The 17,768-nt window shown below is 45.4% G+C and overlaps 1 protein-coding gene across 1 annotated transcript in view; it reads left to right on the top strand.

Annotated features, from left to right (window-relative positions):
- dnah9 (dynein axonemal heavy chain 9) overlaps nucleotides 1-17,768 on the top strand; it is a 148,784-nt gene that overhangs the window by 119,165 nt on the left and 11,851 nt on the right. Inside the window, exons 70-73 of the mRNA XM_022742269.1 lie at nucleotides 4,451-4,578; nucleotides 12,901-13,128; nucleotides 16,553-16,744; nucleotides 16,875-17,066. Of these exons, the coding sequence (XP_022597990.1) occupies nucleotides 4,451-4,578; nucleotides 12,901-13,128; nucleotides 16,553-16,744; nucleotides 16,875-17,066 (740 nt within the window). The remainder of the gene's footprint in view (nucleotides 1-4,450; nucleotides 4,579-12,900; nucleotides 13,129-16,552; nucleotides 16,745-16,874; nucleotides 17,067-17,768) is intronic.

Here is a 17,768-nt window from a genome sequence, read left to right on the forward strand (position 1 = left end):
TCCTTCCTCCCTCCTCCTCCTCCTCCTCCTCACAGGCCCTTGTGCTCCATGGACCGAGTTTCGGAAACTGGACCGAGACATCGAAGTTCGGCCAAACGCTGGAAGAAGTTTGTGGAGTCCGAGTGTCCGGAAAAAGAGAAATTCCCCAGGAGTGAAGAGCAAAACCTGCTTCAGAAGCTGTGCATGATGAGGGCGCTGAGGCACGATTCGCATGACGGCTACGGCCGTCATAGAGGTGAATCACAGCTTGACCTCTGCTCTGTGATCTGTAAGGATCGAGGTTACGCGGTGAACGCTAACTTTGGCTTGTTAGTCTGAGTCGAACGGGGCGGCCTGTTGCTCACACTGAAATAGCTGCAATTACACAGCTTTAACAGGTACACAGTGGTCAATACGTGTGACAAAGAGGAGGACAAGTTCAGGTTAAAGTGTCAACTGAAGGTTTATTGGAAATAGAACAACCAACTATTTACAAGAGGCCTGAGGTGTGAAGAGAAACTGCGTCAGCTGTGAAAGGAAGGTTGGATGCAGAGAGAGACAGTGAGACCAGACTGGTAGAGGAGGCCGACACTGCGTCACTTCGGCGTCCTGCAGGTGAAGCACTGCAGGCAGAGAGGGAGGGGCCGTACACTCATTAGTATTATTATCCATCTATCTATCTATCTATCTATCCATCCATCCATCTATCCATCTTCCATCATCTATCCATCTATCATCTATCCATCTATCCATCTATCTATCTATCATATCTATCTATCCATCTATCCATCTATCCATCCATCTATCATCTATCCGTCTATCCATCATCTATCCATCCACATCCTATCATCTATCTATCTATCCATCCTATCCATCTATACATCCATCCATCTTCCATCCATCTACCATCTATCTCATTATCCATCTATCAGCATCCATCCATCTATCCATCTATCTATCTATCTATCCATCTATCCATCTATCCATCCATCTATCCATCTATCCATCTATTCCATCCATCTATCCATCCATCCATCTATCCATCCATCTAATCCATCTATCCTTATCTATCTATCTATCTATCTATCTTGCCAGTTTCATCTAAATTTGCATATTGACCAATCACATCTGTCTCCAGAGGTGGGAACAAATCACCAACGTTAAACTCTTGTCTCTATCACGTCTTTCCTTCTACTGGTGTTAGCACTAACCAGCTAGCCGCGGCCCGTCGCGTTCACTTTCCATTAGCGACGTCGCGGCGGCCTCCATCTTGTCCTGACGACCACTGCACACAGGACGCAATTAATAACCTCTTGTCTTGTAACGCAACGATGGCTGAAAGCGCCTGTGGAAGAGAAACAATCACCAAAGACAAATGCCCTTTTTAAATTACTGTGTCATTTTGAATAATCCATCCAAATATCTATTTTCTGTGTTTTGGTATCTTTAACTTAATCTGATCTTAAATGGGAAGAATGTGTAATGTCTGGTTAAATTCAGGGTGAGAGCTCCAATGGGGACAACCGGAGGAGAGGGTGGGGGGGGGGGGGTGAACAAACCAGGATGTTTGAAAGGATTTAGAGGTTAAACAGATTTGTATAAGCAGCCTGTCTCTCCTCCGCCTGCGCTTCACAAGAATCCACTCTTCTTCAGTTTTCAGGCTTGTCGGTCAAGATATAAAAATTGTGTTGAGGGGAAGCTGAGTCATATTCTCTCTTCCACCTGCAGAGACTATGTAGAGGAAGAAACTGGAAGCAAGTACTGATTGGCAGATCACTGACTTCGCCGTCCTCCTTTGAAAGAGTCGAGTCAGCTACGCCCATGTTGCTTCATCTCTCTCCTGGAGTTGACCGCTTTGAAGGATGTGGAGAAACATGGTAATGCTCTCGGCTTGTTTTTTCTTTTTTTTATCTCTAATAAGCCGTAAATCAGCCTCAGAGTGTGTTCTGGACTTTTATCAGAGCGTACATATTTCCAATTTATCCGCCATTTCTTTACGGCGTGGGAACGTGCAGGCTTTTTGTGGATTCAGCCTATTGAATGAGGTGCATGTTGCTGCCCCCCTATTTTGCCCCCCCGCGTATTTGGCCGCCGTACCTGCATTCCATGATTCCCACTTTTGATTCTCTGCGTAGGATTATCAGTCAGAGGCAAACACAATCTGCTGGTGTGTCGTGCGTGATATCAGCTATCACTGCCAATGCACAACAGGCTTTGGGCTAGATTGAAGGAGATTATACTAAAGGTCACAAATATATGAGACGCCACGCTGCTGTGTTAGGGGCAGTGGAAAGTAAATGTCACTGGTGTGAGAGTTACTTTACGTTCCTGTATGAATTAATGTTCGCACGGCAAGCAGGACGTGCTGTTTGACCAAACATAAAGCCCAAAACAACCTGACCCGAAGCGCGGCGCCATCACAGCTTGGACACTTTTGAATCTGGCTGCCAAATTGATTCAGTGTGTGTGTATTTGAAGTCAGCTGTATGAAATATTCACGTTTGCATCAGTTTACAGGAACCAGGAGATTTCCAATGTTTCCTGCTTAACCAATCCCCCTGTGTGTTTTCTATCCAGTCATTCATCATCACAGTCGGCTCCGTCAAGAGGTTACTGTAATTTTTCACATGTTTTGTTTGTTGTTGGTTTGTTAGCACGTCGAAAAAGCATGAGCTGATTTGCACTATGCTGGTGGAAGGATGGGGGATGGGGCCCGGACCGAACACATTACATCGTCTTGGTGCTGATCATTTAAAGGGGCAGATCCAGAATTTTTTTTTTTTATCACCTTCCTAAACATTGTGAGATTGTGGGACATTTTTTGAGCGCTGTCAGTTTATCAGGAAATGATGTTTGATCTCGAGGTATCGTTAAAGAATCAACGTATTTATGGTGTTGAGATCTGTGAGTTTGAACTTGGTGGCAGATCAAAGGAAAATATCCGGATCTCACAGATTTGGTTTGAACAGGATTTAAATGAGTAAAAGAACAAAATTTGTACATATCGTGTATTGTAAATTTAAAACAATTAAACATCTCACATACAGCATGTGCAATAGGATTGTTTGGCGGAGCCCGTGCACTCTACTTAACATCCCTCGGGTTTTCTGTTTCTGTCGTAAACAAAATGAACATCTACACCGGTTGGGAAGCAGCGGCAGCAGCAGGTGGGTGAATCAGCTTAGACCTGTTGTAGAAAGACTTTGACCCTGTACTGAAATCCTCCATCCTCACCTAATGTGATAAGAGGCGGCGTTTCCTACTGAACTGCCTGAGGGGTGTGATTATTGATTATCAAACCACCCTGATCTCTCTTGAGTGTAGTTAGTCACCATCGAAGCGAGAGGGAGATGTTTGATGATGAGGAGCAAGCAGCCGAGCCAGAAAGAGGGCTTTTCTATACAGCTGTGATTATTGGTTCTTGTTGTATTAGGCTTCAGTTAGATTCTCATTAGATAGATGATGTGATTTTGTATGCTCTGCAGGGGACTAATATCCCCGGGACAGAACCCCCGCCTGCTTTCAGGTTTGGAGTGGTTAATGAACAGACGATGGTAATGGTACAGTTTGAATGAAATCTTTCGACGGCAGGAATCGAGTAAGCCGAGTCACTGAACCATCTGCCGCCTGTGAAGTTAAACAATGCTGCGACCTCTTGGGGAATTTGCTTCATTTAATGTCTTTGTGAGACCTCAGAGATGAGGTCATTATCACTGCCGCTCAGTACAACTGTAGTTTGCAGCTTTTAACTGCTCATAACACCAATGATGCTAAGGTGCCTGTGTCTGTTTTGTTCAGTATGTTGCATGGTTTAAGTTCAGTTCAGAACTACACAGCAGCTCAGCAGGTCACCTGTCACAATAGATTACTCAAAAATCATTCAGTGCTTCATTTGCTTTCAGATCTTTCACTGAGCATCAAAACAGGAAGTGTTTGTATGCATGTCATGCTAGTGGCCGCCTAGCTTGGCCAAAAAGCTACCTGATGATTCAATGTGCTTAAGGAAAATGCCTTTGGCGGATTCTGTGAATGAAGATACAAACAAACTTGTAGCTGTCAAAAGGTTTAGCCTATAGCTTAGCACAGATCACGTGTAGCTGTCAAAGGTTTAGCTTAGTTTAGCAGAGAAACTGGAATAGAGGGAAATAACGTGTAGCTCCATCGAATGAAAAGTTCTGTTGTATTAATTAAGCTTCCTGATTTGTTCGTTTTCTAAACTCTTGGGCGCCCTTTTAAAAATGTTATTAACTCTTTTTTTCTTTTTTACCTTTAATCAAGGCTCACTCTTCACCATTGCTCCCAGTTGTTGTGCTAAGCTAGGCTAATCATAGACAAATAAGAGACATTGATCTTCTTTTCTAACTCTCCGCAGGATGAAACATGCACATTTTTTAAAATGCTGTTTGAAGCCTCTGAGTTAAACAATGGAAGGTATTTGTGTTTGAAATGACACTTGTGTGTTTTCCTCCAGGGAAGAAGCTGGGCTACACGTTTGACAACAAGAATTTCCATAATGTTTCTCTGGGTCAAGGTCAGGAGATTATAGCTGAACAAGCCCTCGATTTGGCAGCTAAGAACGGCCACTGGGTCATATTACAGGTACAGTACACTCATACACACACTCTGTACACACTGTACAGACACAGACAAAAATATCTCACTGTGGTATCAAATATAATGCAGAAGAAATACCACAGAAATTCACCATCCACCGAGGAGCCACACAACACCTTATTTGTTTTCATATTAACTTCCAGGTGGATCCAATTATCGTTTGGGGCATTTGAACAAAATACAAAATGTATAAAGTGTCAAATTATAAAAAAAAAAAACACAAGGAAACAATCTGTGACACTCTAATCTGTAACACACTTTGTAAAATGAATACAGGGTTAATTTATGTCAGTGATTTTACATTCAGGGGCAGTTTCAGGTGGCATTTCCTTTATCTGTGTGTGTTGTGAATGAGTGGAGTTGTATTATCACATTGTTCTTCATTGCACACTCAGTGGGGTGTTTGCCTTCCTCCCAGGTTCATCTGCATTGAAAAGTGAATTTAATTTTCTGCAGAAATTTCCTAAGTGAAAGGGCGGCGGCATTATACAGTACAATATCTACAGCCGCGGTGTCTGTTCTCCTCTTATCTGGAGGGCAAGGCTGGCGTTTGCATTTTAAGTGGAAACCTTGGTGGAATTTTAATGGGGAGTATCGACAGATATGAACCGCAGACCGGGCACTGCGGGACACCCTTTTCTTTTAATTCACACAGCTGGGAGAGAGAGAGAGAGAGAGAGACTGGGATGCCATCACTCTCTTCTGCTGAAGACTCAGGATAGCACAGACAAGCAGTTGTTTAATTACCTTTGCATAAGAATCCCGATCGATGGGCTTAAAAAGACCTTGTCCCCCTGGCAACAAACCTCCCACTCGCTTTATCATCGGCTGTCCGTTCGTCTGCCTGCTGCGAGCCACCCCCGTGGCACCGGCAGGGGAGGGAGAGGAAACCAGAGGGGAGGGGGAGGTATCATACTCTCATCTCTCTCCTGTTTTCACCAACAGTATCTTTTCCAGATACATAACACTCCATCGTCTCTCTTCTATTCCTCTTCCCACCTTCTCATTCTGCCGCGTAACTTTCTTATCATTTTCTACACTGCATCTACCCTCTTATCAATTCTCACGTCGCCCCGCCCCCCCTCTCTCTGCCAACCTGCTATCTCTCCCTCCCCCTCCTCACCTTCTCATCTCAGCCGTCCTCCTCCTCTTCTTGTCTCACAGTCACACCTTTACTCTCCCACTGCCAGGCCCGGCTCCATCAGTGGAGGGGCCGGGTCAACGGTCCCTTCAGCCGACGGGCAATTATACAACAGAACAGCAGCTCCTGCTCCGATGGGCCTGAGAGACAGAGATGCAGAAAGTCTGAAAGCAGCCCATTGGGACAGAGTGGGTGTGTGTGGGTGGGTGTGGGTGTGGGTGTGTGTGTGAGAGAGGATGGATAAGTATGGGGATATAATAAAAGGATGAAATAAGTGACTGAGAGAGAGAGACCAAAATAAAGCTAGGAGGGGAGAAAGAAAAGAAAAAAATAACAAGAAAGAAGGAAAAAGAAAGTGGAGGAGCTTAGGGTGCATAGGAGAGAAAAAAAAGAGATTTTGCGAGGAAATTAGAAATACAAAAAACAGATGGAGAGAGAAGTTAGAGAACAGTTCAGTGCTCAGACCATCTACTCCGAACTTCATCCAATTTTTTGCTGGATGAAACTGTAACTATGTGTGTTTTGGAGAGAAGAGACATTTCCAAATTTCTGGCACCGTGTCTACATAACTGATACGGTTCACATCTCTGTGTCATCTGACTGTCAACCATCTGTTGCCGCTTAAAAAAAATTACATTGATTTTCCAATGAATTTCTAAACTTTACCACAAATTTAATTCCTCCCTTCCTCCCTCTGGCTCCTACTGCTCTCACACACTGTCTTCTGATCCACTGACGCTCTCATGTCTCCTGTCTGTCACATGAGCTCCATGACACGCTGCAGTCATGTTCCTGAGGGGNACAGACAGACAGACAGACAGACAGACAGACAGACAGACAGACAGACAGACAGACAGACAGACAGACAGATAATTGGGAGATTCTTTTGTTTTTATGTGAGTCTTATTCTTTAAACTTTTTAAATGACTCCATCAGATATTTCCTGCTGTAGTTTCTTATCTTTCACCCTCAGGAGTTTCATCTGATATGGTCTTTGTAGAAAATGAACACGACTTCTACCCAAAGTTATTTTCCTTGTGTGTTTTTTTAAAAAGTAATTCCTGCAGTTAGCTGACGATCAGGAACGGGAACACAAACTGTTTCCTGCATATTTATCCTCTGCGTTTTTTTTAACTTTGGACTCAGCAGTCTGTCACGCTGTCAGCGCCTCCGTCCCGTTCTGCGTGTTCCTGCATCAGTCTGGAGTCTGGCTGCTCCTCCACCGCGGGGCGCGCCTCCTCGGAGCCGGAGCCCAGCTGTGCGGCTGTCCTCGGCGCCGCTCCTTGACGAATGTGTTCCTGCGCGCTGAAAAAGGGGAACGATGCTGCGCGCGCACCTGCGTGTGTTTATGTTTGCTATTGTAGGAGTGCGTGTGCGTGATAGGCAGTTGGGTGTGCCATTGTGCTCTCCCTCAGGTTGTGTTTGATAGCAATGCATCAAAGACCTTGCCAGTGGTGTCTTCAAATGGGTTTTAGATTCAACTTTTATATTATTATGTAAATAGGTGACTCTTTGATGTAGTATCAGCGCCGTCATCACAGGGGCTGGAAGGCCCTTATCAAGAAGACGTTGAGGAAACAAAAAATGTTGCACCTGAAAGTTAATTAAAAAGCCATAAAATAGTGGCTGCTCCTCCGTCTTGTTTGTTTGTCTGTCGGCCTGCTTGTCTGTCTCTCTCTCCCTCCCTCCCTCCCTCCCTCCCCCTCTTCTCCCCCTGCAGCCAGAGGATGAATGGTTTCATTACAGTGACAAGTTCTGAGGCAGTCTCTCACTTCTGTTGGCTCCCTTTATTGCCAAAGTATTCACATGCCAAGAGGAAAGGGTTGTACTGTGGCTTGATGAAAAAGCACTTGAATTCAGACTTTTAATTTGTATACTATTCATTACTCTCAAAGGCATCGAGAGGCAAACTAACTTATCCCCGTCTCAGCTTCCAGCTCCTCACGGACTCCTCTCTCACACAACGTTAAACTTTTCTCTCTTTTTTCTTTTTCTTTTTTTTTTCCAACGACTCTCCCAAAAATTTGACGCTCCTCTCGGTGTCGTGTCCCGTCGCACGGAAAGAGGGCGAACTCCAGCCATCATAAGGAAGATTAAATATGGAGAGCAGAGGGAAATGAGAAAGTAAAGAGGCTTATGAATTAATGACTGGAGTTATTAGTGCTGTAATTAGATTTAGGGAATGGGCAGTGCTGCATGGTGAGACGTGGGGGGGCTTGGCTGACTCTTATCATTCACAGGATATCCTGTAAGTGTCAGGACAGTCGAGATGGAAAATTGAGCTCATCCATGCTTGTGTGATAGTACAAGTCGGCTCCGATGTCCGCGCAGCTCCGAGAGATGAATGTGCAGAAAAGTGGGGCTGAAGTTACGCCGGAGAACGGACGCTTAATGTCAGCAACCTGGAAATGGGTTTCGAGTGCTGTGTACCGTTTAATTTGGTGCCACATCAAAGTCACAGCGAAGAGAGGAGAATATGCAACATTTTAATTGCTCCTTTTTGCTAGTTGTCATTACAAAAATAAATTATACAGGCAATTCCAGCATCAAGTATCTAATTAAGCTATTATGTGTTATCCATTAAAGCCCAGACGTTCACAGATATCCAACAGAAAACATTCTCGGGTTGGAGTTTAGGCTCTCCAGCCTCTCCCCGGCCCGTCCCCCGCCCATAACATGCAATTTCCTGCTGCCCCCTCCCTGCAGAACATCCACCTGGTGGCTCGCTGGCTCGGCATGGTGGGGTGGAGAGGCAAATCAAGTCTCGGACAGATTGGAGTTGAATATCACCACTCGGCCGTGCAGCGGGAATCAAGTAGGCTTAACTACCACCAGGCTCTTTGCGTATTTACTGCTAACGCCCCGCGCCCATTGCAGAGAGAGAGAGAGAGACAGTCTGATCCGCTGAACATGCTCTTTCAGTGTTTTCCTCTCTCTACTTTACTTCTGGAGGACGGGAGCAGAAGCTTGTGCTAGTCTTTTGAAGTGTGAATAAATTCATGCATTCCTCCTTTTTGAAATCTTACACTGAGAGATTGGACAAGATTCATTTTTAAACTCATTGATGATGAGATTTTTTAACTACAAGACGCAAAGGCAATAAACTTTGAAGTGTCCGGCTACATTGACAGATATCAGGACTGTTTTCAATTCTGTTTAATCTAAGTGAATTTCTGCAGTGTAAAAATAAATCATCTCAACATTTTATTTTTATACTCTTTCTCTAGTTACGAAATGGAGGATTGGCTTTTTTCCCTGCTGTAAATTCCAGTTTCAAACATGGTGGATAAAGTCACAAGCAGAGTTATATCCATAGTCAAGAAACACGTTAAAGTTTCCCATATTTTACACTTTCCTGGCGTTTGTACTTATGGTGTTGATCCGAGTAAGAAGATATATTTGCAGACACGTGTGCTTCAGTTATCGGCAGCGCTTTAACTATTTTCACATTACCAGTTTGGTTGAGGGGGATGGTCCTTAATAACTTACAATAACCCATAGCCTGGGAGGGGAGCAGGTGGGCAGAAATTCAGGACCTGTGCAAAGGCACCAAATACAACAGTGACAGGACAAAAAAAAAAAAACACAAGGAAACAATCTGTGACACTCTAATCTGTAACACACTTTGTAAAATGAATACAGGGTTAATTTATGTCAGTGATTTTACATTCAGGGGCAGTTTCAGGTGGCATTTCCTTTATCTGTGTGTGTTGTGAATGAGTGGAGTTGTATTATCACATTGTTCTTCATTGCACACTCAGTGGGGTGTTTGCCTTCCTCCCAGGTTCATCTGCATTGAAAAGTGAATTTAATTTTCTGCAGAAATTTCCTAAGTGAAAGGGCGGCGGCATTATACAGTACAATATCTACAGCCGCGGTGTCTGTTCTCCTCTTATCTGGAGGGCAAGGCTGGCGTTTGCATTTTAAGTGGAAACCTTGGTGGAATTTTAATGGGGAGTATCGACAGATATGAACCGCAGACCGGGCACTGCGGGACACCCTTTTCTTTTAATTCACACAGCTGGGAGAGAGAGAGAGAGAGAGAGACTGGGATGCCATCACTCTCTTCTGCTGAAGACTCAGGATAGCACAGACAAGCAGTTGTTTAATTACCTTTGCATAAGAATCCCGATCGATGGGCTTAAAAAGACCTTGTCCCCCTGGCAACAAACCTCCCACTCGCTTTATCATCGGCTGTCCGTTCGTCTGCCTGCTGCGAGCCACCCCCGTGGCACCGGCAGGGGAGGGAGAGGAAACCAGAGGGGAGGGGGAGGTATCATACTCTCATCTCTCTCCTGTTTTCACCAACAGTATCTTTTCCAGATACATAACACTCCATCGTCTCTCTTCTATTCCTCTTCCCACCTTCTCATTCTGCCGCGTAACTTTCTTATCATTTTCTACACTGCATCTACCCTCTTATCAATTCTCACGTCGCCCCGCCCCCCCTCTCTGCCAACCTGCTATCTCTCCCTCCCCCTCCTCACCTTCTCATCTCAGCCGTCCTCCTCCTCTTCTTGTCTCACAGTCACACCTTTACTCTCCCACTGCCAGGCCCGGCTCCATCAGTGGAGGGGCCGGGTCAACGGTCCCTTCAGCCGACGGGCAATTATACAACAGAACAGCAGCTCCTGCTCCGATGGGCCTGAGAGACAGAGATGCAGAAAGTCTGAAAGCAGCCCATTGGGACAGAGTGGGTGTGTGTGGGTGGGTGTGGGTGTGGGTGTGTGTGTGAGAGAGGATGGATAAGTATGGGGATATAATAAAAGGATGAAATAAGTGACTGAGAGAGAGAGACCAAAATAAAGCTAGGAGGGGAGAAAGAAAAGAAAAAAATAACAAGAAAGAAGGAAAAAGAAAGTGGAGGAGCTTAGGGTGCATAGGAGAGAAAAAAAAGAGATTTTGCGAGGAAATTAGAAATACAAAAAACAGATGGAGAGAGAAGTTAGAGAACAGTTCAGTGCTCAGACCATCTACTCCGAACTTCATCCAATTTTTTGCTGGATGAAACTGTAACTATGTGTGTTTTGGAGAGAAGAGACATTTCCAAATTTCTGGCACCGTGTCTACATAACTGATACGGTTCACATCTCTGTGTCATCTGACTGTCAACCATCTGTTGCCGCTTAAAAAAAATTACATTGATTTTCCAATGAATTTCTAAACTTTACCACAAATTTAATTCCTCCCTTCCTCCCTCTGGCTCCTACTGCTCTCACACACTGTCTTCTGATCCACTGACGCTCTCATGTCTCCTGTCNACAGACAGACAGACAGACAGACAGACAGACAGACAGACAGACAGACAGACAGACAGACAGACAGACAGATAATTGGGAGATTCTTTTGTTTTTATGTGAGTCTTATTCTTTAAACTTTTTAAATGACTCCATCAGATATTTCCTGCTGTAGTTTCTTATCTTTCACCCTCAGGAGTTTCATCTGATATGGTCTTTGTAGAAAATGAACACGACTTCTACCCAAAGTTATTTTCCTTGTGTGTTTTTTTAAAAAGTAATTCCTGCAGTTAGCTGACGATCAGGAACGGGAACACAAACTGTTTCCTGCGTATTTATCCTCTGCGTTTTTTTTAACTTTGGACTCAGCAGTCTGTCACGCTGTCAGCGCCTCCGTCCCGTTCTGCGTGTTCCTGCATCAGTCTGGAGTCTGGCTGCTCCTCCACCGCGGGGCGCGCCTCCTCGGAGCCGGAGCCCAGCTGTGCGGCTGTCCTCGGCGCCGCTCCTTGACGAATGTGTTCCTGCGCGCTGAAAAAGGGGAACGATGCTGCGCGCGCACCTGCGTGTGTTTATGTTTGCTATTGTAGGAGTGCGTGTGCGTGATAGGCAGTTGGGTGTGCCATTGTGCTCTCCCTCAGGTTGTGTTTGATAGCAATGCATCAAAGACCTTGCCAGTGGTGTCTTCAAATGGGTTTTAGATTCAACTTTTATATTATTATGTAAATAGGTGACTCTTTGATGTAGTATCAGCGCCGTCATCACAGGGGCTGGAAGGCCCTTATCAAGAAGACGTTGAGGAAACAAAAAATGTTGCACCTGAAAGTTAATTAAAAAGCCATAAAATAGTGGCTGCTCCTCCGTCTTGTTTGTTTGTCTGTCGGCCTGCTTGTCTGTCTCTCTCTCCCTCCCTCCCTCCCTCCCTCCCCCTCTTCTCCCCCTGCAGCCAGAGGATGAATGGTTTCATTACAGTGACAAGTTCTGAGGCAGTCTCTCACTTCTGTTGGCTCCCTTTATTGCCAAAGTATTCACATGCCAAGAGGAAAGGGTTGTACTGTGGCTTGATGAAAAAGCACTTGAATTCAGACTTTTAATTTGTATACTATTCATTACTCTCAAAGGCATCGAGAGGCAAACTAACTTATCCCCGTCTCAGCTTCCAGCTCCTCACGGACTCCTCTCTCACACAACGTTAAACTTTTCTCTCTTTTTTCTTTTTCTTTTTTTTTTCCAACGACTCTCCCAAAAATTTGACGCTCCTCTCGGTGTCGTGTCCCGTCGCACGGAAAGAGGGCGAACTCCAGCCATCATAAGGAAGATTAAATATGGAGAGCAGAGGGAAATGAGAAAGTAAAGAGGCTTATGAATTAATGACTGGAGTTATTAGTGCTGTAATTAGATTTAGGGAATGGGCAGTGCTGCATGGTGAGACGTGGGGGGGCTTGGCTGACTCTTATCATTCACAGGATATCCTGTAAGTGTCAGGACAGTCGAGATGGAAAATTGAGCTCATCCATGCTTGTGTGATAGTACAAGTCGGCTCCGATGTCCGCGCAGCTCCGAGAGATGAATGTGCAGAAAAGTGGGGCTGAAGTTACGCCGGAGAACGGACGCTTAATGTCAGCAACCTGGAAATGGGTTTCGAGTGCTGTGTACCGTTTAATTTGGTGCCACATCAAAGTCACAGCGAAGAGAGGAGAATATGCAACATTTTAATTGCTCCTTTTTGCTAGTTGTCATTACAAAAATAAATTATACAGGCAATTCCAGCATCAAGTATCTAATTAAGCTATTATGTGTTATCCATTAAAGCCCAGACGTTCACAGATATCCAACAGAAAACATTCTCGGGTTGGAGTTTAGGCTCTCCAGCCTCTCCCCGGCCCGTCCCCCGCCCATAACATGCAATTTCCTGCTGCCCCCTCCCTGCAGAACATCCACCTGGTGGCTCGCTGGCTCGGCACTTTGGAGAAACTTCTGGAGCAGCACGCCGAGGGGAGCCACGGGGGCTTCAGAGTGTTTGTCAGCGCTGAGCCGTCCTCCACCCCCGAGGGCCACATCATCCCACAGGGCATCCTGGAGAACTCCATCAAGATCACCAATGAACCTCCTACTGGGATGCACGCCAACCTGCATAAGGCCCTGGACAACTTCACCCAGGTAAGACTCTGAGGTCTGAGGTCGTCTGGCAATGATTAACTCTTCCTCTGGTACCACACTTCTTTTTACATTCAGTGGTTTGGACCAATCACAGTCCTGCGAGGGAGGAGCTACTGGAAGTGACTGTTAGTTCCCCTGGAAAGACGACTTGCTCTCAAAGCTCGTCAGAAGTTTCCTCTTCGGCGCTCTCCTGTTATGTCATATGATAGACACATAGTTCGTCCAATCAGCTGACAAGCTTTTTTCTGAAAGCTCCTGACAGGAAATATAAGATGAGCTCGTGAAGTAAAGAGTCGTATGATCCGATCTGAACAGTTGATGAAATCACGCGTCGTGTCAAAGGTGTCAGGTTTTTCTCAGGACGTTGGTGGAGACCAAAATAGACGTCAAATAGATGTTATTCTAATCTACTGGCTTTGTCAATAGGTAACAGTTTGTGACCAACTTCACCTCAACTACTTTACTGGGTGATAATATCATAAGTATGTTGCATTAAAGCTTGTTCTGCTGCAGCTTCACCTGAACCACATATAACTTCAACATGCTGTCTACAAGTCAGTGCAGTGTTGATAATATTTCAGATATAAAATGTATAAAATAGTGGTTTCAGGAAATCTTCAGACCCCTTCATTAAAACTCTTTGCCCATCAGTAAAAATTTACACTTTACAAAATGTTGATCAGGTGAATCTTGAGATGAGTCTGTGTGTTTTTATGTCAGGACAAAAACCAAGACAGGAAGTCCGGTGAACCGTCTGTAGACCTGCAGGATGACGCTGTGGTGCGTTCAGGGCAGAGGTTTAAAACGAGGTTTCTAAAGCTCTGAGAGAGGTACCAGGAGAACAGTGGCCTCAGTAATCATGAAATGGAAGAAGTCTGGCTGTTTGTCCAACCTGAGTAAGTGACCGGGAACCTGACGGCCCCTGTGACAGAGCTTCAGTCAGAGATGGAGAACCTACCGGAAGGACGACCATCTCTCCATCAGTCAGGTCTTTGTGGTGGAGAGACGAGGCAGAAGCCGCCGTGAGTCAAAGTGTTAGCTTTATATTTCATCCTGCTGGAGTTTGTCAAATGACATTTAAAGGCCTCTGAGAGCAGGAGGAAGAAGATGAAGCGAAGCATGACGGTGGCAGCATCAAGATTCAGTGCTTGTGAGCTGAGACTGGAGTGACGGTTCACCTTTCAGCACGAATGTGACCCGGAGCACTTTCACTTTGTCATCGTGGGTTATTGATCGTAGATTGATGGGCAAAAATGACGAGTTTATCCATTTAAATCTAAATCTACAACATAATGAAGTGTGGAAGAAGTGAAGGGCTGTGACTCGTCTCTGAAGCCACTGTATATAATTTATTACAACTCTCTGCTCTTTCACCTGTCCACCTGGAGCCAGCAGGTGGTGGGCGGGGCTCCAGGCCTGATGCAGATTTATCAACCAGGAAGTAAGACCCAGTTTAATGTGTGAAAACATGTTAAACTAAATATGAATCACAGCAGAGGGTTTTTACAGAGCTTGAAACATAGAGAGAAACTTTAATGATTGAAAAAATGGTCCCACGACACGATTTCCTGTTGAAATCTTTTCAGTTTTAATCATAAACTAATGGAGAAAAAAGGCCAATTTCATTTCATAAGAAAGTTCTGATTAATCTGTGATGGTTTTATCAATTGGAGTTGGATGATATCACCAATTAAGATGTGACAGTTTTCCAGCTGTACTTGAGAGCAACTGATACTTCCCGTCGATGCATGCCTCCTTCCTCCAAAGACCTCACACTCTCTTTCTGCTGTGAGTGGCAGTTGAAAACAACACATGCCAATTTTTTGCTCCAGATTTCTCATCAAGTTGCCAATTTGCAGAAATGCGGCAGCCAGCAGATGGCTGCAGTCACCTCTCACTCGCCCTGGAATTGCCTCTGACCTGTGGGAGGGCAGATGTGAGCGCAGCACATGCTAACGCTAAAAGTTTGTGTGGGTTACAATCTGCAGGGAGACGGGGGTGTTACATGAGGATGGAGATCATAACAAAGTCAATTCACCATGTTTTTTGTGTTTGTTATCAGCGAGTGGCCAGACAATATCGTCCTGCGGGCTCCGCACTCAGAATGGATCAGTGGCCTCTCCCGCCTTTTCTTTACCTTATCAGTTCCTCATCTCTGTCTAAGCCTCACCATTACCCCAGTGCTTCGCTGCCAATGCATCTTCCTCCACACCATTACCTGAGTGCTCGGCTTCCTCCCAGTCCATTTCCACGATCCTTAGTTTGCCGATGCCTATCTGCCTGATAAGTGCAGCGTCGGCTGCGAGCCTCGCCTTACGCAGAGCCGCGGGGAGGGTCCCACTGAGGAAAGCGTGGAGAGAATATTCCAGTCATGTGTACTCAGTGAAAGCTAATCAATGTAAGGCTAACTCTCTGTAATAGCCCACCCGCGTGGCTAAAGCCAACGCTAAGCCAGAGAAATGACAGTTTCTTTCCTCTTGACCTTTTCACTGGGAGATGTGTACAGCTCCACCGCCCATTTCCATCCCCACACACCGGTAAGATGGAGTCTGCTGGGCGCATGTTTTTACTGAGCTCATAAGTTTATCATTCTGTTTTGAAATAAGATGTTATTGATTTTCTAATTTCCTTTTTGTTGACACTGATCAATTAACCCGATCTTAAATCTGTTGAATGTTCAGGTTGTTCAGTCTCAAACATCTCGTCGGTTTATAGATGTTGAAGTGTGTGTGTGTGTGTGTGTGTGTGTGTGTGTGTGTGTGTGTGTGTGTGTGTGTGTGTGTCTTCCTCTCTGCATGTTGTTTCTCTCCAGCCCACAGGTCATGAATAGGGAGGCTATGCATCTCTCTCAGCTGTTTTGAGCAGAGGAGTACTGTGCAGAATATTAACTAAACCTCCAAAAGGCTGTGTGTGTGTGTGTGTGTGTGTGTGTGTGTGTGTGTGTGTGCATCGCAGGAGTCAGCTCCCCAGGACCCAGCAGCCAGGAGAGTGAAAGGCCTTCACCATGGCTCTCACAATAACACATGCTGGAATAAAGAGAATTTAGCCTTCCTATTTTCACAGGGGTTATTGGCGTGCTTATTTAACCGCCTCTCCCCCCAGAGATTACAATGCCATTTACATCCAGTTTTTTTTATTTGCCTGTCTGGAATAATGAGCCCCAGAGACGGCTGCAGGCTGAGAGCGTCTGACAAGTCGTGACAATTAAAAGGGAATCTCATCTTTGGGTTTATTGCCATCTAGTCATCTCATTGTGTGTGTGTGTGTGTGTGTGTGTGTGTGTGTGTGTGTGTGTGTGTGTGTGTGTGTGTGTGTGTGAGAGCGCGCCACACCGCTGGGGACCTAACAAAATAAAACAGATCACAGGACCAACTGTCACAACTTTTTACCTGCAACACGGCGTCGGCGTGTTTTTGTTTTCCAGGACACGCTGGAGATGTGCGCGCGGGAGAACGAGTTTAAGAGCATTTTGTTCGCTCTCTGCTACTTCCACGCTGTTGTGGCGGAGAGGAGGAAGTTTGGTCCTCAAGGCTGGAACAGATCGTACCCCTTTAACACGGGAGACCTCACCATCTCCATCAACGTCCTCTACAACTATCTGGAGGCCAATCCTAAGGTACACCTGCTCCTGTTTCTCTTTTATTCCCGTGCAAAGGATTACAAAGCCCATCTTAATTGAAAATCTAAACACATGTGACCTCAGCTAAACACCACAGGCCCACATCCCCTCCGTCTCTAATCCCCAGGTGCCATATGACGACCTGCGCTACCTGTTTGGTGAGATCATGTACGGGGGTCACATCACAGACGACTGGGACCGCCGTCTGTGTCGGACCTACCTGGAGGAGTTTATCAAGCCGGAGATGATGGAGGGAGAGCTGTGCTTGGCGCCTGGCTTCCCTTTACCTGGAAACATGGACTATAACAGCTACCACCAGGTGAGCCACACTCGCATCATTACCTGCTGTTCCACTGCATGACACGTTAAATAAAGTTATTCCAGCAACAGAAAGGACCCGATAGAAAAGTGGTGAATTCAGGTAATAAATACATGTAGATGCAAAACTAGACTCACCTCCTCGCGGTCGTATCCCTCCGCCACTCAGAGCAGTTTCACATTACATTTATCCAGAGTCATAAAACCATTTAACCAAAGTCTTGAGGTCACACTGACCTTTGACCTTTGAGTCCAATTGAACATTTGTGCAAAATGTGACGAAATTCCCTCGAGGCGTTACGGAGATATTGCGTTCACAGGGCAAAAAAAATGTGTTTTGTGAGGTCACTGTGACCTTGACCTTTGACCTTTGACCACCAAAATCAAATCAGTTCGTCCTTGAGTCCAACTGAACGATTGTGCCAAATGTAAAGAAGTTCCGTCAAGGCGTTACTGAGATACCGTGTCCATAAGAACGTGATGGACGGACGGACGACCCAAAAACACCTTGCCTCCGGCTCTGACTGTCGCCGGCGCAGAGGAATAAAAATATTGAGATATCACGTCTCTGGGTTTTGTCTCCGGACCACCAGGGGTCCCCAAGGAGCCTCTGTGTGGCCTCCAGCAAATTAACGGAGGTTTAATATTGCCATAATTGAATCGCTATAATTAAAAGGTTTTTCTTTCTCCAGTGTTGAGTGTA

Source organism: Seriola dumerili, unplaced genomic scaffold (assembly GCF_002260705.1).
Source record: "Seriola dumerili isolate Sdu_G_001 unplaced genomic scaffold, Sdu_1.0 BDQW01000068.1, whole genome shotgun sequence".
Classification (NCBI taxonomy): Eukaryota; Metazoa; Chordata; class Actinopteri; order Carangiformes; family Carangidae; genus Seriola; species Seriola dumerili.